The sequence below is a fragment of the Pristiophorus japonicus genome, chromosome 9 (assembly GCF_044704955.1).
Source record: "Pristiophorus japonicus isolate sPriJap1 chromosome 9, sPriJap1.hap1, whole genome shotgun sequence".
Lineage (NCBI taxonomy): Eukaryota > Metazoa > Chordata > Chondrichthyes > Pristiophoridae > Pristiophorus > Pristiophorus japonicus.
The window spans coordinates 84,888,896-84,916,409 of NC_091985.1; the positions used below are offsets into that span (position 1 = coordinate 84,888,896).

Here is a 27,514-nt window from a genome sequence, read left to right on the forward strand (position 1 = left end):
TTTCCCTGTCTCCCTGTATTGGTTCCCATCCCCCTGCCATATTAGTTTAACTCCTCCCCAACAGCACTAGCAAACACTCCCCCTAGGACATTGGTTCCGGTCCTGCCCAAGTGCAGACCGTCCAGTTTGTACTGGTCCCACCTCCCCCAGAACCTGTTCCAATGCCCCACGAATTTGAATCCCTCCCTGTTGCACCACTGCTCAAGCCACGTATTCATCTGTGCTATCCTGTGATTCATACTCTGACTAGCACGTGGCACTGGTAGCAATCCCAAGATTACTACTTTTGAGGTCCTACTTTTTAATTTAGCTCCTCACTCCTTAAATTCGTCTCGTAGGACCTCATCTCTTTTTTTACCTATGTCGTTGGTACCAATGTGCACCACAACAACTGGCTGTTCTCCCTCCCTTTTTAGAATGTCCTGCACTCGCTCGGAGACGTCCTTGACCCTTGCACCAGGGAGGCAACATACCATCCTGGAGTCTCGGTTGCGGCTGCAGAAATGCCTATCTATTCCTCTTATGATTGAATCCCCTATCACTATCGCTCTCCCACTCTTTTTCATGCCCTTCTGTACAACAGAGCCAGCCACGGTGCCATGAACTTGGCTGCTGCTGCTCTCCCCTGATGAGTTATCTCCCTCAACAGCACTCAAAGCAGTGTATCTGTTTTGCAGGGGGATGACCAGATGGGACCCCTGCACTACCTTCTTTGTACTACTCTTCCTGCTGGTCTTCCATTCCCTAGCTGGCTGTGGATCCTTCTCATGCGTTAAGACCAACTCACTACACGTGCCACTTATGTCATTCTCAGCATCGTGGATGCTCCAGAGTGAATCTACCCTCAGCTCCAATTCCGCAACGCGGTCCGTCAGGAGATGGAGGTGGATACACTTCTCACACACGTAGTCGTCAGGGACACCGGAAGTGTCCCTGAGTTCCCATATGGTACAGGAGGAGCCTAACACGTGACCTAGCTCTCCTGCCATGCCTTAACCCTTAGATACCCTTAAATTGGTAACAACAATGTTACAGTTTACTTACTGATATAAAAAAGAAAAAGAAAAGCTATTCACCAATCACCAGCCAATCACTTACCCCCTTGGCTGTGACGTCACCTTTTGATTCCTTTCTACTTCTTTTTTGCCTTCTCTCCCGCTGTAGCTGCACAAGTACGCCTTTATAGGCCACTCCGACGCTGCTCCCGCCTCTCGCCAACTGCCGCTGCCTGTGGAACACCCGCTGGGCCTTTATAGGCCGCTCCGACGCTGCTCCCGCCTCTCGCCAACTGCCGATGCCTGTGGAACACCCGCTGGGCCTTTATAGGCCGCTCCGACGCTGCTCCCGCCTCTCGCCAACTGCCGCTGCCTGTGGAACACCCGCTGGGCCTTTTATAGGCTGCTCCGACGCTGCTCCCGCCTCTCACCAACTGCCGCTGCCTGTGGAACACCCGCTGGGCCTTTATAGGCTGCTCCGACGCTGCTCCCGCCTCTCACCAACTGCCGCTGCCTGTGGAACACCCGCTGGGCCTTTATAGGCTGCTCCGACGCTGCTCCTGCCTCTCACAAACTGCCGCTGCCTGTGGAACACCCGCTGGGCCTTTTATATTAACATGATTAACTTCATATAAGGGTTTAGAGAGGGATCTCACTACATGTTAATGCACCTGAAACATGAAGTAAGGAGATCCACTGGTTCAGCATTAAACCCAATGGTACCAAATAAGGTAGTGTGAAAGATGCAAAGATAGTCATAGTGGTTTGCTACAGATCACCTGGTCAAAACAAAAAGGAGAGAAGGTTACTTTATGAAGAGATGAAGGATATGTGAAAACAGAAAGATCATTCAATGGGGCAGGGGCACTTTAATAAATCTGATCTAAAATGGAATGCACAAAGTGTCTAGAATCTCAACTTGTAAATGTAATGCACACTGTTTTCTGATCCAGTGCATTAGCTATACACAAGTCTCAACCGGATTATGACAAGTGGCTCAGATAGCATACAGAGAATGCAAGTAGTGATGCTGTTGGATGACAGCATCTATAACATGACTAAATGTGGAATATTCTAGCATTAGCCAATACCATACATCAATACTCAGTGATACTCTTTAAAGGACAATATGGCGAGAGCTTAAACAAGTCGATAGACAAGTAGCACATGAGGACAAACTGCTCAGCATCCAGAAGAAGAACATAACAAGAACTGGTAAGCATAGATTAAAAAAATATTACTCTAAATGGATTAACAAAAGAGGGGCTAAGAGACAACTAGAAATGAGCATAGCTGTAGAAGCCAGACATGTCAGTAAAAATAAATCTTCCAGTACTATATAGCAAGAGGGTTATCAAAGAAGAATTGTAAACGGGCTTCAATCTGAGGATGATAATGAAAATAGTTAGCATGTTAAATTACTACCTCTTGGAAGGACTCAGTAGAAAAGACATCAGCAGAATCCCACCTGTAATAGGAGGTTCTACAGTTCTACTTAATGACTTTGGTATCACTTGCAAAAGCTCAAAACCAATGTAATCCCCAGGGATGGATACGGTACACCTGAGAATGCTCCCTGAGTCTAGGGACAGACTATGTAGTAGTGCTGACAGTCATCATGAAGCAATCAATAAATACATGACTGGTCTCACTGGATTTGAAGCAAGCCAACATGACACCTTTTTCAAGAAAGGTGACAAAACAAACCTGCGTAATGATAGACCCATTAGTCTTACATCTGGCAAAATAATGGAAATCGATCATTAGAAACTTTTACAATTGCCTACATGCAAATAACCTTGTAAGTAGTAGCCAACAAGATTTATGAAAGGGCTTATCATGCCTCACCAAGCACTGTGACTTTTTTTGAGATAGTGGCATCCCAAGAAGACTTCTGCTGTAGTGGAACTAAACTACAGAACCAGTGGGAAACTGTTCAACCTTCGCCATCTCCAAGACCATCCCAACCTCTGTCTTCGAGCTACGGACGACGCCTGCATTTGCGCACAGAGGCTGAACTCCAGGATATAGTTGACTTATTTACTGAGGCATATGAAAGCATGGGCCTTACGCTAAACATCCGTAAGACAAAGGTCCTCCACCAGCTTGTCCTTGCCGCACGGCACTGCTCCCAAGTCATCAAGATCCACGGCGTGGCCCTAGACAATATGGACCACTTCCTATATCTCGGGAGCCTCCTATCAACAAGAGCAGGCACTGACGACGCGATCCAACACCACCTCCAGTGGTCCAGTGCAGCCTTTGGCCGCCTGAGGAAAAGAGTGTTTGAAGACCAGGCCCTCAAAACTGCCACCAAGCTCATGGTCTACAGGGCTGTAGTAATACCCGCCCTCCTGTATGGCTCAGAAACATGGACCGTATACAGTAGACACCTCAAGTCACTGGAGAAATACCACCAACGATGTCTCCACAAGATCCTACAAATCCCCTGGGAGGACAGACGCACCGCGTTAGCGTCCTCGACCAGGCCAACATCCCCAGCATTGAAGCACTGACCACACTTTATCAGCTCCGCTGGGCAGGCCACATAGTTCGCATGCCAGACACGAGACTCCCAAAGCAAGCACTCTACTCGGAACTCCTTCACGGCAAACGAGCTAAAGGTGGGCAGCGGAAACATTACAAGGACACCCTCAAAGCTTCCCTGATAAAGTGCAACATCCCCACTGACACCTGGGAGTCCCTCGCCAAAGACTGCCCTAAGTGGAGGAAGTGCATCCGGGAGGGTACTGAGCACCTCGAGTCTCGTCATCGAGCGCATGCAGAAATCAAGCGCAGGCAGGAGAAAGAGCATGCGGCAAACCAGTCCCAACTACCCCTTCCCTCAATGACTATCTGTCCCACCTGTGACAGAGACTTTGGTTCTCATATTGGACTGTACAGCCACCTAAGAACTCATGTTAAGTGTGGAAGCAAGTCTTCCTCGATTCCGAGGGACTGCCTATGATGATGAAGGTGGGTTAGGATAAAGAATTGCTGGAAAGCTGGCAACATGCAAGTCATGGGGAAGATGGTTTCAGGAGGAAAAAGGAGAGAGCTGGGGACAGGGAAAGCCTAAACCTTTCTTATGGGACCTGAGGAGTACTCCTGTTGCTCCTGGCCCTACAAGGAAAGTAAAAATGAAGACTTATATGTTTGGGACTCTTGACAAAAATGCTTCCTCACTCAAGCCACAGTAAAAATTGCATTTCCCATATTACAACAGTGACTACACTCCAAAAGCACTTCATTGGCTGTAAAGCACCTTGAGACATCCGGTGGTCTTAAAAGGAGTTTTATAAATGCAACTCTTTCTTTCATTTGCAACTCGAAGACATAATGATCACAATTGGACCTCGATCTGCATACTTAAAGAAGGACCCTGTGGACTTTAGGCAGCTGTCCTTGCCACCTGCTCACGAGAGCAAGTTAAAATAGAAGACAGCCGGACCAGTCTTAGGATATCAATGGGCAAGTTACCGGGCCGATTTTAACTGGCTGCATGCTCACACCCAGAATTCTTCACACAATATTTTCCTAATCTTAGTCCAGGTCTTTCTCCATAGGGAGGAAGGGAGGCAAAGAAAAGTGACAGGCAAGTTACCCCAGGCACTTTTCAAATGATTCCTAACAGCTGGGATGAGATTACCCATCAACGGTCACCTGAGAGCAAGTTGCCTGTCTGCTTTCTCAACCAGGAAATGATGCAAGGCAGCAAGGGAACCTATGACTTGGGAGCAAATAAAAACACTTGAGCCTTGAAGAATCCTGTGGAATATTAGTGTATGACTGCTGAACACATTGTTGAAATTGCTTTGTCAGTATTTAACAGAGGCATTAACCTGCTTAAAATAAATGGGTTAATTCAAGTCATTAAAATAGTTGACAAAGGAATTTCTTATGAAAATGTTCATAAATAGATGATTTAAATGCTTTGGAAACAAATCAATACATTTTAAAAATATGACTACCTTCATAAAATACACATACTGTACACAGAGAAAGGGGGAAACAGAAGAGGAGGCAAACTAAAGCACCAAGGTATTTTTCCTAATAGCTCAGATTATTTGTATGTCTACACAGAGAACAGCTATCCTCTTGCTAATAACCACTGCAGGCTATCTTAAAATTACACACTGCACAAATGCAGCTTATAAAAATAGCCTGGGCATTTAAAATATAATAAAGGAGAATATTCATGTAATATTGACTCTCATATTTCAATTTCAAAATGTATATCGCTAGATGTATCGGAATACAATACGAGATATGAGAAACAAAAAGATTAGCGTTAAAATAGAACTGTATTTGATTAGAGCACAACTTAAAGAATAAAGGGAGAATTGGAATAGAGAAATCACAGAATACAGTCCTAATTCACAAAGCTGCTGTGTATTTTTTCTATTACTGTTCCATCGTCTCTCTACAAACGAACATTTGTGGAATGCTGAAAAAGTGCTTTTGGCAGAACAATTTTTGAAAATTATATTTTGAAAAATCTGCACAGGCAAATCTTGAAAATTTAGGATTCAAAACAGAAAACTAAGTGGGTGATTAGCAGTGAGCTGATATAGAACCAAACAGTGTTAAATGAAAAAGAGAGTACTATTAAATTCAGTGTACAATTTAATCAGATTGCCTCTGTCCTAGAAATCCAAATATCAATGGGTTAGAATTTGCAGCGGCTCACCGCCCGGTTTCTGGGCGGTATTGGCTGTTTTGGGCACTAACTGGTCTTCAAGAAAATGCCCAGCTGAGTTATGCCGGTGGTTGAGGTACAGCTGGGAAGCGGACTGCAGGCGTGCAGATTGCTATGGCATGATATTTGCTTCTGCGGTGACACGTAGGGAAGTATTAAAAAAAACGCCCTCCAGAATCAGCGGAGCTGGGCGGTAGGTGAGTAGCCCTGCAAGAAAAAGGTGAGTATTTTTTTTTACTAATTATTTTAAAATTCTGTTGTAGTGATTTAAGTTTAAAGGGTCCTGAGAATGTTTTTATGATTTTTTTTTGTTATGTTTTTGGAAAAAATATTTTTAGTGTTTTTCTCCTACTAGACTCAACCCGCAGCCTCGGGGTAAATTTTTTATTATTATAATTAATTAAAACCCATTTTCTTTAAGAACTGCCGATTCGACCCAAATTTCACCTTTTTCGGCGAGAATGGGAGTGCAACGCCCAATTTTTTAGTTGGGCGGAGTTTTATCTTTTTTGGGGGAAGTTTTCGGGGGTGATAATCTTGGGAACCTTAGCGGTCTTTTGGACGGCAATTAGGCGCTAATCAGGCGCTGGCGGGTTGTTTGGAATTTCTAGCCCAGCATGAAGTTAATAATAAATTGAGAAATTTTGTTAACAAAAAAGCAGCTCATTCATCATAGACAGTCCCTCGAAATTGAGGAAGACTTGCTTCCACTCCAAAAGCGAGTTCTCAGGTGACTGAACAGTCCAATACGTGAATTACAGTCTCTGTCGCAGGTGGGACAGTTGTTGGAGGAAAGTGTGGGTGGGGAGTCTGGTTTGTCGCACACTCCTTCCGCTGCCTGCACTTGTTTCCTGCATGCTCTCGGCGATGAGACCCAAGGTGCTCAGCGCCCTCCTGGATGCTCTTCCTCCACTTAGGTGTCGGTGGGGATGTTGCAAATTATGAAGGAGGCTTTAAGGGTGTCCTTGAAACATTTCCTCTGCTCACCTGGGGTTCACTTGCCATGTAGGAGTTCTGAGTCGAGCGCTTGCTTTGGAAGTCTCGTGTCTGGCATGTGAACAATGTGACCCGCCCAACAGAGCTGGTCAAGTGTGGTCAGTGCTTCGATGCTGGGGATGTTGGCCTGATCGAGAACACTGACATTGGTGCATCTGTCCTCCCATATATTTGGCCTAACAATCACTGCAATTGCCTTCCGCACCCCTGGGGTAATGCGGGAGGGAGGAGGGAGATAACATAGAAATGCCCACCTTTGGACATCAGCTGAAGAAAAGTTTGGGCTAGCCTATGATGTCTCCATTTAACATACTGCTGGGTACTCAAGCTCCAAAATTCCTGCGGGGTTGGTGGGGGTGGGGTGGGGGGGAGTGAAGGGGGCGGGGGGGGAGAAAGGGGTGGAAGTCGCTTGCCAGCACAGGCACAAGTCCCATCCACCCATGATGAGAATGATCAGTTGAGTTGTTAGGCCACCTCTGCTCCAATGTCTCCTGTAATTGTTTTTGGGTGCGCAGCCCCTGTGACAGGCCCTGTGGCCCATTCCAATCTCAGCGCATGCGCAGTTTTTCCATGAGCAAGCGGCCTGCGCGTGACCTCCAGACCACTACATGGCTGCTTAATGGGAACATTGCTCTGCTCATTTCTACATTGTGGGGCTCACACATGCAGAATAACCATGGTGAATTTGTGAGGGCTATTGGTGCCCATGGAGACCCAGTATGAGATAGTTTCTCCGAAAAGGTGCAATCAGGGGATAAAAATTAAAGATAGGGTGTAATTTGGAATTTACTGTAAAATAGGCAAAATCTGATCAACCACCCGCTACACATATCTCCAGAATTTAATTTCCATTGACTCAACAGAAATTAAAATCTGGAGGGATGTATAACGGGTGACTGATCTGATATCGCCCATTTTACACTATTTCCCAACGTCAAAATTCAACAAATTATGAAGGCTCGTCGAGAAACTAATTCTAAGATTTTGCCCATGCAGATATCGATCCATAGTTGTTCTGAATTAATGTACATCCCAGACATTGAAATATTGACTAGCTGGGAAATGTTGTGTGATTTGTTCGCATAAATCTTTTGACGTTGGAATGCCCAACAAGCATCATTAATATTCAAATGGTGCACAATTAACATTTATGCTGTAAATATAGGGTTAACTTAACGTAAGTTTCTCAAATTAGATTATCAACCATGTTAAATGAGGTATTGAATCTCTATATGCCCTGCGTACAATGAGAATGTGCATTAGATCCAATACAAAATTATTATTCCTACTCAGCAAAAGCAGATATCAAAGTCCTGTCCATAAATTGTTGCGAGGGATCAAAAAGGATATGGGATATATTTTAACTTTTACCATCGGGCATTAAACTGGCTGCAGCAAAATGACTTCAATAGAGAGGAATATAAGGTGGGATGTGAAATGGGCAGCCAACCTGCCACTGCCAGGTTTCCCCCCAGTGGTGAAAACTAAAATCTACCATGTATGTGTATATCTATATCGTTAAGTCTTATATAAAGTGCATCACAGATCAAAGGTATAGGATAGCACAGTAAATATATCTGGAAGAGAAAGAAAAATGAAGGGGTCGATAGTAACCCCCCCCACCCATGATGGAAAGGAGGAAGTCGGGAGGGGTGGGGTTAAGCCATGAAAAATGGGGAATGTGCCCCCAACCTGCGCGTATGTGCCCATTGGTGTGTTTATGGTTTGTGAGGCATGCTAGTGTCCCAATTTGGAGGAGCGAGACACTTCATCATATTTAAAACAGGCTCCACAGTGCAGTTGGGATCCCGATTTTAATTTAACAGCTGCCGGCCGGATTTCCCAGAGTTCAGGAAATCCGGCAGTGAAATGGAAGCGGTTGTTGCCGGCTCAAGAAAGCAGTGTCTTTTACAGCACTCCTTGTAGGCCAGGAAGAGGAGTGCTCCACCCCGGTCCTTCAATAAAGCCTTCGTCCTGCCTTCTGTTGATCGCGGACTCGCTCTACCCCTTCTGCAATCGCAAACTCTCCCCCCAACCCGCGATCTGCCCTGCAGCTGACTTCCTTCCCCCTATCCCCGATCTCCATCCGGCCTCATAATCAATTTCCTCTCCTCTCCCAACGACTGGCCCCCCCACGTGGTCACAGCCTCCTCCACTGCCCTCCCCCAGTCTCCGGCCTGCTCCGCAATCAAACTCCCTCTCCCCTCCTCCAGATCCTGATTTCCGGCCTGCCCAGTTATTGCGATTGCCAGGGACTATCTTCACGAGTCCCCGGGAGCGGCCACCTGTTGATTTTCCCGTCGACAGCCATCGGCAGTTTAGTTGGTTGCCCTGCAGGAACTGGAAGAAAAAAACTATAATGTGGTTCTGCCGTTAATTTCAGCAGGTCCTCGGCATCCCCAACCCTGCTGGGTTTCCCCTATATTACCTTGCTCCCCCACACCTTCCCCCCAAATGTCAGGGGCCAAGTATCAGCCATTTCTGATTTCCTCTGTGGAACGTCTTTGCTTGATTTCTGACACAGCTGAATATGTCGCCATATTATAACATAAAAACAGAAACAAAAAGATTTGCCCCACAGACATTAAACTTACCCAAATGGTCAATCCATTTTTGTTGCTTCAATGCCCTCTGCTACATTTCTTTTCAGCAGTGAAGATCAAGATTACTTCCCTACAGTTCCCTCAATCACACGCCCAAAGAGAATGGGGGTAATTTTGACTTTGTGCAATAGTGTAAAACGAATGATAGCAAATCGGCAGCCTGTTTTACATCTTTCCCAATGCTGATTTGCTATGACCCGTTTTACACAATCGCACAAAGTCAAAATTACCCCAATACCGCAACGATGTTAACAATGATCATGAAAACAGTTAAGTTTTTTAACTCCAATCAATAACCCTGTAAATACTGCAAATGTAAGGCCCATTTTAACACTGTATCTTACCTCTAAATATAATTCCCATTTTAGTTTCCTTTTTGAATTGTCAGGGGAGTTTGAGAGGATTTCTGGATCTCTTGGTTGGCTGTGAGTACAATGGTAATTTATAAATGTTATTGATACTGTATGACCAGTTCATATCGAATAAAGGAAACAGGACACAATTCTCATTGCAATGAGAACTGAATGGAGGTGCAAGAAAATGATAACAGTAACTGCACTGATACAGTTACTGAATAAAGACATTCCGAACAATACAAGTGTTAAGCTCATGAATGTATTTCTGGAGGAGAAAGCACTGATAGAAAGGACAACATCTGGTGTATAATTTACATCCATCATACAACACTGGGAGTGTCTAATGATCAATTTCATCTCCATTCATGGGAATTTTCAATACGATAGCAAAATACTCTAAAATGGCAAAAGTCATCTGTGTATTTATAATTAAAATTAAATTCAAATAATTATCAAATGAAAAATAATGTTACCAACATTTGTGCTACAAGCAGAATACACAATGGAAAGTTATTAAATGCAGAACTGATTACACTTGCGAGGGAAACCAACATAGCTCAGCATCAGTCCGAAGGAACTGTTTGGTGGTTCTTGTTTATGGGCATAATCAACAGTTTATGATTGGGTATCTTATTCGTTATATCACATTTTTATATGCATAAAACATCCACTGGCCTTTCTTTGATGTATCATGACCCCTGATTATATTTTTAATGGCTCACTCCACGTACAAAACCCAATGTCCCATACTAACACGTTCCTTTTGCATTGTTTCACAAACTGATTGTATTGGGGATGTTTATGTAATTGTGCTGCACAACAGTGAAATACAAAGAACTTATTATATATGTTAAAGAATTACTGAAATTTACACCAGTCCAGGGACAGCAGTAGATAATTTACTGATACATTGGTAGACACTGTTGGTCTGTTAGTACATAGGAACTGCTGCTCAGGTTCCTTCAAAGGAGAGTCAACCGGATTAATACTTTGACCATTGGAAGACAGACTGAACCTTGATCTGTGAAATGCATGTTTTCCCAAGTTGATGTAACTTTGAAATACAGTCTGGCAGTGCAGTGAAGCACCAATGTGCAGTGCAATGCAGTTCAATACCCCAACTCTGCAGCATTCAATAGAGGACAGGCATTTTCTCAAGGAAGCAAAGGTATGAAGCAAAGAACTGAGATGAGGAGAAAGTTCTTCTCTCAGAGGGTTGTGAATCTGTGAAATTCGCTGCCTCAGAGAGCTGTGGAAGCTGGGACATGAAATAAATTTAAGACTGAAATAGACAGTCTCTTAAACAATAAGGGGATAAGGGGTTATGGGGAGCGGGCGGGGAAGTGGAGCTGAGTCCATGATCAGATCAGCCATGATCTTATTGAATGGCGGAGCAGGCTTGAGGGGCCTTATGGCCTACACCTGCTCCTACTTCTTATGTTGTTCTGTTATGTAAATCAGAGACAGTTATCACTTAACCATTTTTGTCGACTCTGAAGTGAGCAACTAACAGACGGGTGTCTAACAGCGTGTAGCTTATCTGCCTTCTTGGCCCACGAGACCAGAAGGAGAGTTTAAGAGAAATTTGGCATTAGGGGTAGCAGCGGGACAAGGGTTAAAGTGCTGGTTCCTGCACTGACCCATAAGGAGGTAAAAGGCCTCTCTTCGGCCTTGTACCAAGGCTCCAGAAGTTATCGATTCAATAATATTCCGACAGGATACAATGCGAGAACCTAAACAGACATTGATAAGACCTTGCGAAGAGGCTCGAGGCAGATTCACGGGCACCAAGGAGAATCAACAAATTTTGACCGAATGAAGTCATTCTAGTCATGGCCCAAGGTGGTCATGAGGGTCTTGACCTGTCAATCCAAAGTAGCACTAATAAGGTAGTCCAATTAGAGAAGTAGCACTAATAAGGCAGTCCAATTAGAGATCTAGGGCGTTCTTACCAGGGAACGGAGGGTTTTTTGAAATGTATAAAAGTTGTATGATTGTGCTATTCGGAGAGCATCTCCACTCACAGGCGGCTGTGATGAGAGGTGTTCCCGGACATTCATAATAAAAGATCGTTATACCTTGCCATTCATCTCTGTCTGCTAACTCTGGGGCTGTTACGCGGGTTGGGGCGAGCGTCGACCCTCTATATCAGGGGGCCCACTCGTGGGAGGAGAAGCCTTCCCATTTTCTCCTTACAGAGAGAATGTTTGAAGATAAGTTAGAGTAATATACCTGAAATAGAACTTCCAGCGACTTTTTTTTTCATTCTCCCCATCTGAGCTCGGGCAAAACTAAAACTGGCAACTTTCTGTATAAAAACTGTGGTTGCATGTTTCTGTTCCGATTTAACCACCCTATTAATTCACAATTGGAGGGGAAGGTCGATGTCAGACTACCATTGCCAAGCATCTCTGACCAGGGACGTCCCAACACAATCGCCCCTATTTTAAATTTGAAACTCGCTTGGGGCAACTGGGATGCAGGACGGGAGGGAAATCCTCACAGGCTCCTCAGCGTGAGATCCGGGTTCTATATAATAAACATAGCTTTTTTCCAATCCTTTCTGTGGAGAAATGGTTAAAACATCCTGAAACATGATAGAAACTTAGGCCCCTATTTTCGCCACGATTGTGCACCATTTTTTGGTGTGAAATACTCACTTTCCAACTTGCGCCAACATTTGGACACCGGCACCGACCATGTGCGCCAGTTTCAACATTTCTGCGCCGACCCGAGTCAAGACGGCATCCGCCGCTGTTTTTGTGGGCTAAATCAATTTTGGCCGTCTATGATTTCTTTCAGCGTGGCGCACACTGCCCAAAAGCCCCACACAAAAAATACGTTAACTTAAGGAATCAGCGCAGTGCACAAGAGGACAGGATCGAGGCAATAGAATAGGGAACTCTTTGTGGAGCAAGAGAAGAAGATTTCCGGGACAAAAGGACGGCTACCCCCGCTGCAATCCCCGGCTGAAAGGACTGCTCGCCACCGGTTGGACCCGCTGCAATCCCGGGCGCCCCGCTCACCCTGTGATTTGAAGCTCGGGGGCAGGAGGGCCATTCGGCCCGGGATTGCAGCAGGTCCAGCTGGGCGGGAAGGGGGAGGGGGGGGCGCAGGAAGAGCGGTGGCAGTTGTTCCAGCCGGGGGAGAGGTCCTTTGTGGTCCTTTCGGCAGCGGTGGGATAGCAGTCCTTTCATGGGAGCGGGCTTCAGCGTCTCTGGTTGCCCTGGCAACTTCAGCTTTTTGCGCATGCCCAGAGAGTTTTTAACCGCAGACTTGAAGTTCTGTGCCCCCAGACTAACTTCGGAGAGTGCTGTGCCAAATTCAAACATTTCTTTGCTGAAAGTCCCGATTTTTTTTCTGGCGCAAACTTATACAAATAAATCATACATTAACATGCGCGGGCGCCAAAAATCCAGCAAGTTGAAAATAGGGGCCTTAGTACATGATAGAATCCATGAGGTGTGATTGTGGGAGAGTTATGAATTATGTACTGTGGAACTTGGAAGCTAGATGGGACACTACTGGAAAGGTTGAGGCTGGCGGTGACAAAGGTGAGTGTTATGTCTTCAATACTCCATGAGGTCTAGTATTGTACTTGAGCTGTTGTGACCTTAGTCCCATTTATCGTAACTCCAGAGTGAGGCACAAGCATGGTGGTCAGCCTTTTATACTCGGCCCTGCATACCTATGCACGTGACCGTCAGGTCTCTCACTGCAGTGCCCTCTGGTGGCACACCTTATGTGACTATACAGTTAGTATACATGGTCTACATACATGACATCACTTCCCCTTCCCCCCCCCCCCCCCCCCCCAAGTCTTTAATGCAAATTGACTCATACATTGACGGTGACCTGGGCTTTGCTCTTCCTGGTTGACCATTGGAGGGTCACTTCTAGCTTGGGTGGGTTGGTAGTGAGATTTGTTGCCAGTGGAGGTCCCTGTGGTTTCTGGTTGTGAGTCCATTCTCCCCCCCCCGCACCCACACAGAGATCATGCTAATGGCCTGTTACATGCAAGTTGTATTCAAGTTCATCACATCGGTTTTACATTTACATCTTGGTACATTTTTTGGGTGGATTACAGTTGCGTTTCTTTGCCTCGGGGGCTGTGCAGATCTGCTCTCCGGTGCCTGGTCCAACCGAAGGTGGGGGCTTGCTCTGCCTCTGAGCATGGGGGACGTCGATCGCTGGAGGGATGAAGTCTTCCCAGTTCCAATGAATTTTCCTCATCCATCTTCTTCCAAATAGCATTGGTCCATCACCTGAAACATTCCACAATGGTAAATTGTGCACCATACCACTTACATCCGCACTACCAACAACTGATATCAGTTCCTTGGTATAGGTGCGCAGCTTTGCCTGAACCGGGACCAGCTTGGGTCATTCAGCTTGATCGTTCCGTAGCCTCTCAAAGACTTCCTGGCTTATTACTGACTGACTCGCCCCCGTGTCCACTTCCATGAAGACTGGAACGCCATTTATCTCGACTTCCATTATCACTGGAGGACAATCTGTGGTGCAGGTATATACTCCATACACTTCATCCTGGGACTGAGCTGCCTCTCTAGCCATCTCCTCGTAATCCGCGCTGGATTCACAGTGATCTGCTGACTCCTCTTCCACGTGGTGAGTCACAGCTCTTTTGCACATTCGCTGGAGGTGGCCCTTTGTGCTGCAGCCTTTGCACACATAATCGCTGAACTGACACTGATGAGCCCTGTGATTACCTACGCAACGCCAGCATGGTGCTACTCGACTTACGTTTGCACCCCTCGGCGGACTCGGAGTTAAAGGACTCGGGGGCCTGTACTCTCTGCCCTGGGCAGATTCACGTTCAACAGTTCTGCCTATGAAAGGCGCCATTCTATTTACAGTACTTGCCGGGTTTGAGTCCTGAGAGTGAGTCATCATCTGCTTGGAGCTGCAGCTTGAGGTCATGAATGCCTGGCTGATGCTGATGGCCTTCTGCAGAGTGAAGGTGGTTTCGGCAGACAGTAGCCTGTGAAGAAGGGCCTCATGACCGATGCCAATTACGAAGACGTCCTGCAATGCATCGGCGAGGGATGTGCTTAATTTACACGGTCCTGCCAGCCTCCTGAGGTCGGCAGTGTACTTCACGATTTCCTGGCCCTCGAGGCGGCGGTGTGTATAAAATAGACCACGGGCCCACAACTGGTCAACAGGATAGCTCTGCGCTTATCTGCCAGCGTGGCCGGATCATTGCTTACAAGGTCGTTTGCTACGAAATATTGGTCGAGCTGCTCCGTAAAGGCTTCCCAATCTTCACCCTCTGAGAACTATTCTAATGCACCGTTAGTCATTTTTGCATGAAAATTCGTAATCTCGTCGCCAGTTGTTATGTCTTTGATACTCTTATGAATGACTCCATGAGGTCTAATATTGTACTTGGGCTGTTGTGACCTTAGTCCCATTTATTGTAACTCCAGAGTGAGGCACAAGCACAGTGGCAGCCTTTTATACTGGGCCCTGCACACCTATGCAGGTGACCCTCAGGTCTCCCACCTCAGTGCACTTTGGTGGCACACCTTATGTGACTATACAGTTAAGTATACATGGTCGACATACATGACAGTGTGAATGAGAGATTCAGCTGCAGTAGGAATAAGTTAAAGACAGATAATGTTTTGGAGAAGCAGCCAGTTTTTAATGATAGCACAAAGGTGGGACATGAAGCTCAGCTCAGGATCAAGTAGAACACAGAAGTGGGCATTGTGGGTTTAGCCTGAGTGACCATCAGGACAGGAGAATGGAATTATGGGTTATGGGCCAAACTTTTGGTGGGAATAGGACGACTTCCCTTTGTTTTGATGGAAGAAATTTTGGCTCAGGAACTACTTGATATTGGACGGTCAGATAGCAAGGCAACATTTGTGGAGTTGAAAGTGATGCCGGAAAGATAAAGCAATATATGGTTGGCATAGATATGAAAGCTGTCCAAATGCTTGTGGATAACGTCACTGAGCAGCAGCATGTAAATGAAGAATTGACGAAGTTCAAAGACAGAACCTCGTGTATGACAGCAGTCACTCTGAAGGCCAGGGAAATTGTCATTGCAGAAGATATGGATGTACTTGCTTGAGGCAGACAAAGAAATCACTTATTGCTTACATTCTACAGGAAGACACCATTAAAGTTCGACCAGCAGCATATAAATACCTATCGTCTCAGAGCCTTTTTCTTTCTAAATTGCGTGAATAAACTTTGCTGTAAAATACAATAGTTAAAGGTAACTAATTTTTCCCTAAAACCTTTCAGGTTCTGATCATGAAATGCAACAGCAGCAATAATGTGTTCAATGATCTGAGCGAGGAAGGGGAAGGCTGGAAATGCAACCATAGTTGGAAGGACTAAGTTCAAGGGCGGCTGTTTTGGGAAGCATTTATGATAGTATCGTTAAGGACTGATCTGCTGTGATACTCTAGCAATGAACAACTAGCAATACAAAATACACTTGCTCAATGTCTGAAAGCATACACAAATGTACCACCGCCAGCTTTCTACAGGATATGGTAACCAGACGTCAGGAACAATGCTGCAAGGTAAATGAGCTGGTTGTGCTGTTACTGATGTTGCAGAGTAGCACAAGAATCCTTTCCCCCCTGTGAAGCTAGGTGGAGGGGAGGGGAAGCAGTACTGGAGCGCCAATGGTCCACAGCAGTGGATGGCATAGCACTGACCATTGTCAATGTAAACACACTTAAGTTGCTTAATACTCAGTGGAAGCCTGGATGCAAGAATCAGTGGAGGTCCACGTTTGCACTGTTGGTCCTCAGTCGGGCACCTCCACAGACATCAGTGTAAAAACAAGTTTAATGCACATGCATTAAATCAGGGGTTTACAACCGGGGGCTCCGCAGGAGGCTTTCAAAGAGTCCATCATAAATAACCGAGGATTTAAAAAATAATACACCGTTGCATAAAGGTGAGATCGAGCTGAGCAAACTGGCTCCAGCCCCGACACAGACCTCTGTTCTCCCTCCCGAACGTCTGTGTGAGGACAGAAGCAGCGCAGATCCCCTGGCTTGAGATCTCTCTTCTCCGCTTCCCTCCCGCCAGTTCCAGCAGAGCGCCATCTACGTGTCCAACCGATTTGATATCTAGACTCGCGACCAAAAGCGTCCGACTGCGCCCTTAATTTATTCTGCTCAATATTGGAAACTCCCGGTTAGCCGATAGATTTTAGCAAGAATGTTGAGTCACACTGTAGTATAGTTAAAAGGGTGCTGGCTGCCCCTTGGTGCCAAACCGTATTCATTCTTCACCTGCTGGCCTATACCCAAGTGTTAGCAGTCTTGCTCTACCAAGGAGGACATCAAAGGCAGATCTGTTTCTTCATACCCAAATTTGGCCTCCAGCCAGGATTTCAACCTTCCAGGATTGCCCTGGAGTCACAAGGAATAAAACATTAATCTGGACACTGCTGCACGCAATTTAGGAGAAAAATCAGACAGGCCTTAAAAAATTTAGTTTTTTCCATTTTCATTGTACACTTCAGTTTATTAGTTATAAAAATATTGGAGATGGGAGAAAAAGACTGTTTGACTTATAATCAAGCAGAAAACCATGAGTGGCTGATGTGCTGGGAACAGTCGGTGAGGGAGTCGGGGTTGCGGGGGAAAGAGGGAGACTGAGGGGGGTGGGGGTCAGGTGACTGAGTTTCATGTGGAGGGATAGAGTGAGTGGGATGGGCGTGGAGACCAGTATTTTCTGCAGTGCCGGCATAACCGCAGCAGCAGCATGGTGAGTGGGAGCGGTGTGGAAATCATTTTTATACAGAAAATATACTTGTGTTGTGCTACAGGGGGTCCATAGAATTTTTATAACATGAGATGGGGGCCTCAGAAGTGAAAAGCTGAGAACCCCTGCCTTAGATGATCAATGCACACATATAAACAAAGGCTTACATTTATATAAGGGCTTTGACAACTTCAGGATATCCCAAAGCACTTTACAGCCAATGGAGTACTTATGAACTGTAGTCACTGTTGTAATATGGGAAACGCGGCAGCCAATGTGTGCACAGCAAGCTCCCACAAACAGCAATGAGATAATGACCAGATTATCTGTGATGTTGATTGAGGGATTGCAAGAGAAAAATTTGGCATTAGGGGTACCAGCGGGACAAGGGTTAAAATGATGGTTCCTGCACCGACCCATAAGAAGGTAAAAGGCCTCTCTGTGACCTTGTATACTTTAGCACCAAGGCTCCAGAAGTTATCAATTCAATAATATTCCGACAGGATACGATGTGAGAACCTAAACAGACATTGATAAGACCTTGCGAAGAGGCTCGAGGCAGACTCACGGGCATCGAAGAGAATCAACAAATTCTGACCTAATGAAGTCATTCTAGTCATGTCCTAAGGTGGTCACGAGGGTCTTGGCCGGTCAATCCAAAGTAGCACTAATAAGGTAGTCCAATTAGAGATCTAGGGAGGTCTCACCAGGGAACGGAGGGGTTTTTGAAATGTATAAAAGTTGTATGATTGTGCTGTTCGGGGAGCATCTCCACTTACAGGCAGCTGTGACGAGAGGTGTTCCCGGACGTTCGTAATAAAGATCGTTATTCCTTGCCATTCGTCGCTGTCTGCTAACTCCGGGGGCTGTTTCGTGGGTTGGGGCGAGCGTCGACCCTTTATATCAGAGGGTCCACTCGTGGGAGGAGAAGTCTTCCCATTTTCCCCTTACAGGGATAAATATTGGCCAGGACACAGAGGATAACTCCCCTGCTCTTCTTCAAAATAGTGCCATGGAATCTTTTACATCCTCCACTCCCAGAAGGCATGCGGTAACCCAGTACCTCCCGACCCTCCACCTACAGCATTCCAGATTACACACTCACTGGATAATCTATGCTCTTTCAAACAGCTTTACAATTTGATGCCTGCTTACATGTGCCCTTTCCCTTAAGAATTCATTTGGTGGGAACTCACTTCAGATAGGTTAGCGCACTGACACATCATTAGCCACATCATTCAGCTGCACATGCAGTTTGGGTTTCAAGTTATAGTTAATTTCAGCAGTGGATTATTCTGCTTGTAAAAATAAACAGACATATGAGAATTTGACTGATGAGGCGCCCTCGCTCTGTCCCAATATTCCAATAGGGTCAGCACTGGAGGGCACCAGGGGTTGTGATCCTAACGTAAGCACCAGGATTGTGACTCACAGATTTTCAGCCTCTTGATCATTAAGAAAGAATGCAAACTATTAAAACAAATCAGTTTAAGACTTTAAAAAACTAAAAGCAATCAACATGTAAACTTTCTTTTGTGAAAGCCCAAACTTATTCTTAATTTGCATAAACCAAGGTACTCTGTGTGTGGTGCATGAAGAATAAAGTCATTTTAATTTGAGGTGCTCATCTGATGTTTCTATTGCAACAAAGCTCTGTTGCTGGGGAGAAAATTAAATAAAATTCAAATATTGTGCATTCAATCATTGACTCTTGACATTTATTTACAATTGGTTCCTGTACTGCTTTGTGACAAACCTTCAAATATACACAATTAGTTAATGGGTATAGAGAAACATTAATGTTCAGACATTTTATGATAGCTGAAGCACCCATGGGAGAAATAACTTATTTTATTAAAGTAAGTTCTTATATTTTTAACCACAGAACTGACCCATGCAAATATTGGAAGTGTTGTCAATATTATCAATCCTTCCCTTCTTACTCTCCTTGGGGTATGCATTAATATGAGTGCATGGGTAGCCAGGGGACCAGCTCTCAGCTTTCTTCCAATGTCATTCTATGATTAGATACTAACAGAATAAGAGGAATCTCTATCAATGAGAAAGTGACCAGTACCCACTTGGTACCTCTCTAATGCTGTAGCTGGAATCCATTTTGGGGGAATCATGGCTGCAGAACCACATTCCATTATTCCCCGACATGTGGATTGGAACATCACCAACTGCACCACCAGCCACGGAGGGAGGGGCTGATTGTCTCTTCATCATTTGCAGTAAAACCATGAACACATTTCTTACAAGTATATTATATGTTACTACAAATAGCGCATGGACAAAATGTTTTTCAGGATCTTTTAGCTTATGAGGTTCGAGCCAATTACAAATGTAGATTTGTGAAACAATACAATTAAAGCATATGAGGTAAAGCATTCTAATATATGTTTTGCTTCACAACATTAAAAAATGCAACATTTACCACTAATATATAACCAATTAGATAGACAAATTAAAGAAGAAAGACTTGCATTTATATAGCGTCTTTCACGACCATCAGACATCGCAAAGCGCTTTACAGCCGATGAAGTACTTTTGGAGTGTAGTTACTGTTCTAATGTGGGAAACGTGGCACAGCGAACTCCCACAAAGAGCAATGTGATAATGACCAGATAATCTGTTTTTGTTATGTTGATTGAGGGATAACTCCCCTGCTCTTCTTCAAAATAGTAGCATGGGATCTTTTACGTCCTCCTGAGAGGGCAGTCGGAGCCTCGATTTAATGTCACATCCGAAAGACGACACCTCTGAATTAATCAGATGCGAAAATTAGATGGTTTACATTTAGCATTTAATTCCAAATTATGAGTTAAATTGTAATGTATTGGTGCACGCTCATGCCTTTATGCACAGTGGATTCAGCTGGATCAATTAGAGGCCAAGGGAAGGAGGGAAGAATTATAAAGACTTGGGCCCAGGTGCTTTTGTGCCCTATAATGATAGCTCTGAAGTGTTTGGGCTGAAGTCTGATGCAAGTTCCTTTTTTTCCTTTCCTGCGTTCCAAATAGTGCTGGGTGATGGAGATAATTACTGAAGTGGTGAAATAAGTGCATTTACAAAATATGGCTGTACATGTACATTTCAGAAGAGCTGGATACTTTTACCAATTTGTGTGTCTGGTTACAGCAGCAACAGAATCTTATTGGCTATTTTTAAAAGCAAGAAAGCATCATGCACCAGAGTCTAGCAGTTTTCTAAGGTATTATTCTGTGAAAATCTTGCAGCATAGATTGAACTTTTCATGCAAGGAATACAAGTTTAACTATTTTCTGTGATATCAAAAATTGTCTTCTTGATTATTAACAATACATTAATGTTACACCTCCCACATTCTATTCTATGTAAACTCGAGGAGACCCAAAACTCGGCTGCCCATGTCCTAACTCGCATCAAATCGCTCTCACCCATCACCCCTGTGCTCGCTGACCTACATTAGCTCCCGGTTAAGCAACACCTCGATTTCAAAATTCTCATTCTTGTTTTCAAATCCCTCCATGGCCTCGCCCCTCCCTATATGCAATCACCTCCAGCCCCACAATCCCACCCGAGAAGACTGCACTCCTCTAATTCTGCCCTCTTGAGCATCCCTGATTATAATTGCTCAACCATTGGTGGCCATGCCTTCTGTTGCCTAGGCTCAAATCTCTGGAATTCCCTACCTAAACTTCTCCACGCCTCTACCTCTTTTTCCTGCTTCAAACCTACCTCTTTGACCAAGCTTTTGGTCACTGGCCCTAATTTCTCATGCAGCTCAGTGTCAATTTTTTTTATCTCTTAATACGGCTGTGAAGCATCTTGGGAAGCTTAACTACATTAAAAGCGCTATATAAATACAAGTTGTTGTTGTTACCTGTATAACATTGTACCACAAGGATGAAAAGCAGAATATAGTTTAAATGAGTGCAGTGCCATCTGCTGGACTTAGTTAATATCTCAGTGTTAACATTAACTCCTCAAAAGATATTGCATTTGAAAGAACAAAAAAGAACAAAAATGTGATGAATTTTACATGTCAGGATTAGCTTTTGGAACACAGCTTTACCTCACATTCAGATGGCATATAAATTATTCAGAATTGTTCTTCATTCATTAATAATGATGATATATATACACACATATGAACAAGAAGGAAAGCAATCAAAACTATTTTGAAACTTAACCTTTTCACACCAATTAATCCAACTGCCAGTTATCAATCTCAAAGAATTCCAAACCTCAACAATGAATGTGACCTAAACACAATTACCATTATACTGGACAGCTTATTATAAAGTAAACTGTCAATACAAATGTTTCCCATGTATAACTCTCCAGGATCATTAAAAACACAAATAATTGGCTCCTAACTCATCCCTTTCACTTCCAAGATAAACAAAGTATATCACTGTGTGAGAAAGAACACAATATATTTGAAAACTTACTTACTCCAACAGTATGTTACAAAGAAAGTCAAATACTCTGTTTATTAAATCAACATCTAATCTCACATTATTAATTTGGTTAGGCCACAAATACTTACTGAATCAGCAATCTTAAGATAATCACCTGAGATAATCACCAAAGATTTTTTCACCTCCCTATGGGAGTAGTATGGCTTCAAATTGGGCCTTCTTCAAATCAAATCAAAAACTCATCCTGTGGGAACTTGACCCAACTCATTCATTGTAGCAGATTCTGCTAAGCACTCTTTTTATTAAGTCTATTGGTTAGGTTTTCATTAGGAGTAATTTACTTCAGAAAATAACAAACCAGAAAAAAACCTTTTTAATGGTTGTTTAGCTTACAACTTCCAAATCTTGAATTATTCCTAGTTTTATCCAGTAAATTTAGTAGAAAAAAACTACCATCCACTGTATTTACTCATTTCATTAATTGAAATAGTTGAATCACTCAATATTTCCCCTCACAAGCACCACAAGCTCAGAAATCATTTGTACTTTGCTCTATATATTTACAGTGCATTAATGTTTTTCCTGCAGTATGTAGACGACAATTGGATGCCAGCTTCCAGGAGTTGTAAAACAAAATGTGTTTTACTTTCAGAAGCTGCATAGTTTCAATGTCTCACTTTATGACATCTTCTGAACGCTACAATTGTTACTGTCTTGCAATGATCTCCAACTTTGCAGTTACTTTCTGTAAATTATTGCATTGTGCAGCACCAAATATGATGAAAGATTTATTGAGTAATAGGTCCCAAGTTAGATCCAAAAGATATATTGAGCAATAGATTTTAAGTTAGATCTGTAATTTATTTACTCCATTGTATATTTTACATGGGGTAATTTTTCAGAAAAACTAAATAGGTATGAAATTTAGTTCAGATTTTAAAGTAATTACATGATTTTGATAATGACTATTATTTGAACACACTGTAATAGTCTTTTTTAATGAAAGTTATCATAGTAGCTCATTCTTTAGTCATGCATATAAGAATTGTGTATATACACACTAATGTGACAGTTGAGATTAGGGAATGTTGAGGAAAGACAGCATGAAGAGGAGTGAGGACGTAGCTCTAATTTTACCTCAGGATGGAAGGTGGGCAGATGGAGACCGAGGTGGACAGCAAACGGCCCTGTGTTTGGCATCGTGAGCCCCGGGAGATTTTAACTCCCGAGCCTTATCTGCATACCCTCAGTTAGTTTTCCCACCTGTAACTGACAGGATGTGGCAGCTGACTGGCAGGCGGTTGAGCAATGGCAGAGGCCGCCATCAAGGATCAAAGCAACGCTCCCCAGCACTCGGGTAAGTGGACCAGCTGGGAGAGCCCGGAGCAGTGGACGCCTGAACATTTCTGCTCCTTCTGTCCCTGCAAGGAAAGTAAAACAAATATAGACTTACCTTTTTGGTCCTCTTTTGGCCCTGATTCCTCTTCCTGCTCGGTTGTGCTGGGGGGAAAACCACAATTGCTTCTCCGCTCAGGCCCACGGTTAAAATAGCAGTCGGGCCCCGATCACTGGAGCCTGATCTGCCAATTTAAAGAAGGACCCTGCCAGTTTCTGGCAAGTGTCCATCTTGCTGGCTCAGAAGTGCAGGCTAAAATCATAGCCTGCGGAATCAGGAGGCTGGGAATGACAGGGAAGGTTGGGATATTGTTGGGGGGAGTCCCACTGGCTTAACTAACTGCCCACTTGGTTTCTGCCTAGTGGGGAGGGTTACAATGATCCCTTGAGATTGGCAGTCTCAGAGACTGGTATGTGGCTGCAAAGAGGATAATAAAGAAGGGAACTGAGACAAAGATATTTTGAAGAGAGTATTTCATTACCAACTTGATGATACATTGACCTGACAAGCTGAACCATTCCTACTAAGCATTACTTAATACATCAGTACACTTCACCAGATCTAACAAGACTTCTTATATTCACCACGTGCTTCTCATTTAACTTTGCATTAAAATGCAACAGAAAGATACTGTTTGGCAACATCAAATCATCAAAGACACTCGAAAGCAGAGTGACCATGCAGAACCTTTAGAGAATTTTGCCACATGCAACACATGCATATTTTGCTTTTAGACAATTACACTCAGCAATATTTTCATCAAACAACGCTCAATGCTTCTGAAACAATGGAATCAGCAGCATCTTATATCTGTTTCTGCATTTCACATTGCACTTCATAATCAATCTCTTTATAAAATTAATGCGTACTCATTGAATTATTGCACAAATCCTTCAGCTTCAGGCTGCATCATAATCAGTCATATCATTCAAAGCATTGCAATAATTTGGGAATCACAACAGTATGATACATTACAAACATTTATTTATGTACTTACGGTCATTGCACAGGGCGCCAGTATAGGAGGTCATACTGCAGTCACAGGTGAAGCCATCCCACTGTTGCAGACAGACACCTTGGTTTCCACAAGAATCCTCTTGACAGGTTGTGCTTGGCCCTGAGTCAGAACACACAAAAACTTGCATTTTGGCCCAAACATATCGTTAGTCTTACAGTAATAAGTTTTTCATGCTTTCTGTCAATTGAAAACTGGACATAGAAAGGAATATGGTTAGGTTGGATGTCAGAATGAATGTAAGAACTTTGACATTTCTAAACAGTTACTAGTGGAAATCAGAATCCAAGGGAGATTGCAAAACAAATGTATCCAACATACTAAATAACTGATATAAAAACAAACATTCAAGACTGAAAGCCCCATGATAAGCAATACTTTAAAAAAATATTTATTTAATTCCGAAATGTTGACTTAAATGCAATCGAGTTCCAAAGCAGATATATGCTGTTTGTATGTGTATTGCACAGACATGGTTTTCAGTCTTGTTTTGTACAAACACACAGCTATCTACCTTGCAAGTCAGCTTTCATCAATGCAACTTTGCCAGCAAAATAAAAGCAAAATATGTAAAAGGTTAGTAAGCAGTAGTGGCATGTTAGCAAACATTGGAAAAGATTCAGAGCAAACATGCTGCTAAAAGGAGAGAAAGATGCAATAACAAAAGATATGACAGCAGCCCTTTATCATCGATAAGCAAGCCAGAAAGAATACGTGGCTATATATTGCCATCGGAATGATACACATAGCATTATAATAATTATAAACGATTAAAAAAATAAGCTGTTTTGGTAAGGCAAGCACAACTAAGCTAGATATGAGGAAGATTACTCACCTATAGGTTTAACATTACATATTTCTAAATTGTTATGATTCACATAACATGGAAATAATGGTCACCAAAGGAATGCCTATCCCTTTAAGATATTTTTATTCAGGATCATGTGGCATTCCCTTCCTGTGCCTTCTATAAAATGCTCCCATGTGGCCATTTTCATTTTTTAATAAAAGAAAGCTAGACAATCACAACTCTTGATTCATGAATGTTTCATAAAATTCTATTTAAAAATCAGTTTGGCAAAGTTGGTTGCTTTCTCACCTCTGAATCAGAAGATCGTCGGTTCAAAGCCCCCAACCAGGCTTTGAGCACATAATCTTGGCTGGCATTTACATGCATTATTAGGGGAGTACTGCACTGTTGAAGGTACTGCATTTTGAATGAGAAATTAAAGTGAGACCCCTCTGCCTGCTCAGGTGGGTATAAAATTGTCCATGGTATAAATCCAAATAGCGCAGGGAATTCTCCCAGTTTCTTCCCTCAACCAACACAACCAAAAAAACAACTCATCATTCATCTCATTTACTGTTTGTGGGATCTTAATGAGTGCAATTATCATCAGCTGCTTGTCATCAATGCACAAGTTCTTACACAGGGGCAAATCAAGTTCAGAGTGAATAAATACAAGATACTGTGATTGGAACTGAAAACTTTCCGAATGTGAGGTGGCAAAAAATAAAGGGGCAGTTAAAAGTGTCCGGAGTGTCCCCCAGATCGGGGGGCACTTGATCTAATGTTTATTTTGTCCCCCCCCCCCCCCAAAAGAGTTGTAAGGTGGCAATAAACAAAGTGATTGGATGCTAGATTATATTGCCAACTTGGCTGAACTGAGATCCTAATGGTCATGCTGAAGCTATATTGTACTGTGACCATGGTAACATACGGAAATCATCTAAGCTCCAGAAGCAGAGCAAAGCAGTAAGTCTTTAATATTTTGGAGATAAAATTTAACAAACAATTGGACAAGCTGGGGCTGTTCAGCTTCAAAAAGATAGCGCAATGGAGACAAGAAACAATACTTTTCAGGTACATCACAGCAGCAGGACAAGGGGGCACAGATTCAAGGTTTTGAAAGGCCAGTTTAGGACAGAATCCATAAAGTATTTCTTTATGCAGAGAGTGCTCAGCATATGAAAAGGTTTGGAGAAATGGTTGTTGAGGCCAGGACATGAGATTCAGTTAAAATACAGCCAGATGGGGAGCAGCAACATCATGGGACCTTTCTCATCAATTCATACCATTGTTTCTTCATCATCACCGGGTCAAAATGCTGGAATCTCTGAGGCTTGGCTTAGTGGCAGCGTTCTTAACTTTAATTCAGAAGGTTGTAGGTTCAAACATCAATCAAGACTTTAACACATAATGTAAACTGGTCATCTGGGTGTTTATCAAACTGCTATTTGTAGAACCTTGCTGTGCACAAAATGTTTTACATTCTAACAGTGATTACACTTCAAATGTACTTCATTGGCTGAAAAGCACTTTGTGAGAACCTGAGGTCATGAAAGGTGTAATATAAATGTAAGTTCTTTCTTTTAACATCATCGTGGAAGCACTATCAGCACAAGGTTCAAGGAAAAGGTCCTCCGCCATTTTCTCAAGGCAACTAGGGAAAGCCAAAAAATGCAGCTTTGCATCACTCACGTCCAGAGAACCAATATTAAAATAAAGTAGGATTGGTATTTCAGAAGGATGAAATCAAATTGGCAGTGATTTCTTCATTCCAAACCTATTTTGGGGTTGTGAGAAATGTGGCCGAGAAATTGTATCCCATCTGAATTGCAGTACGATTCCAGTGCAGCTCATGCTACATGCACCTAATGAGACTCTTGGCAGGACCACATCATATTGGTCCACTGGCCTCATTTGGCTATTACTGGTGAGCTGCAGATGCTAGTTGTGCACCTAGAGGCAACTCACTGGTCCAGGACAGCAGCAAAATCGGCTGGCTCAAATATCAGCTGATGTCCTGCAGAGAGTCCGAGGGAGGGAACCAATTGGCAGAGGGGTCAGCAGTGGCCGGCAGCAGTCTGAGGATTTAATGTGAAGGTTGGAAGAAGAAATCTTGTTCCTTCCGGTTCCACAATAAGTAAAATAATTCAAACTTAACTTTCTGGTGGCAGCCTCCAGTGATGCCCTTCCCTCAAAATAGCTTGGGCCTGAAGCTGGCAAGAATGGACAGGCAGCAGAGGAGCTCTGCCCTCTGCCTGCCCTCAGTTAAAATCAGCTCTTGTATCTTGAACGAGCAGTTGCCATCAAGGAAATCAAGCTTTAATGAATCAATCACTGTAGTGTGTGAAGGGTGGAGGTTGTGTGCACTCAGCACGTGCTCTGAAAGGAAATTGATGAGTGCACAGAAGAATCTGATCTGATTGGATAAAGAACAGAGAAAGCCATTGATACGACTGTGAGGGAAGACTGACCCCAGGGAACCCCAGATTTAATGGAA

The 27,514-nt window shown here is 43.5% G+C and overlaps 1 protein-coding gene across 1 annotated transcript in view; it reads right to left on the reverse strand.

Annotated features, from left to right (window-relative positions):
- Positions 1-27,514, reverse strand: part of LOC139273124 (neurexin-1-like) — a 2,375,046-nt gene that overhangs the window by 1,084,992 nt on the left and 1,262,540 nt on the right. The window contains exon 15 of the mRNA XM_070889537.1: positions 24,210-24,329. Within this exon, the coding sequence (XP_070745638.1) occupies positions 24,210-24,329 (120 nt within the window). The remainder of the gene's footprint in view (positions 1-24,209; positions 24,330-27,514) is intronic.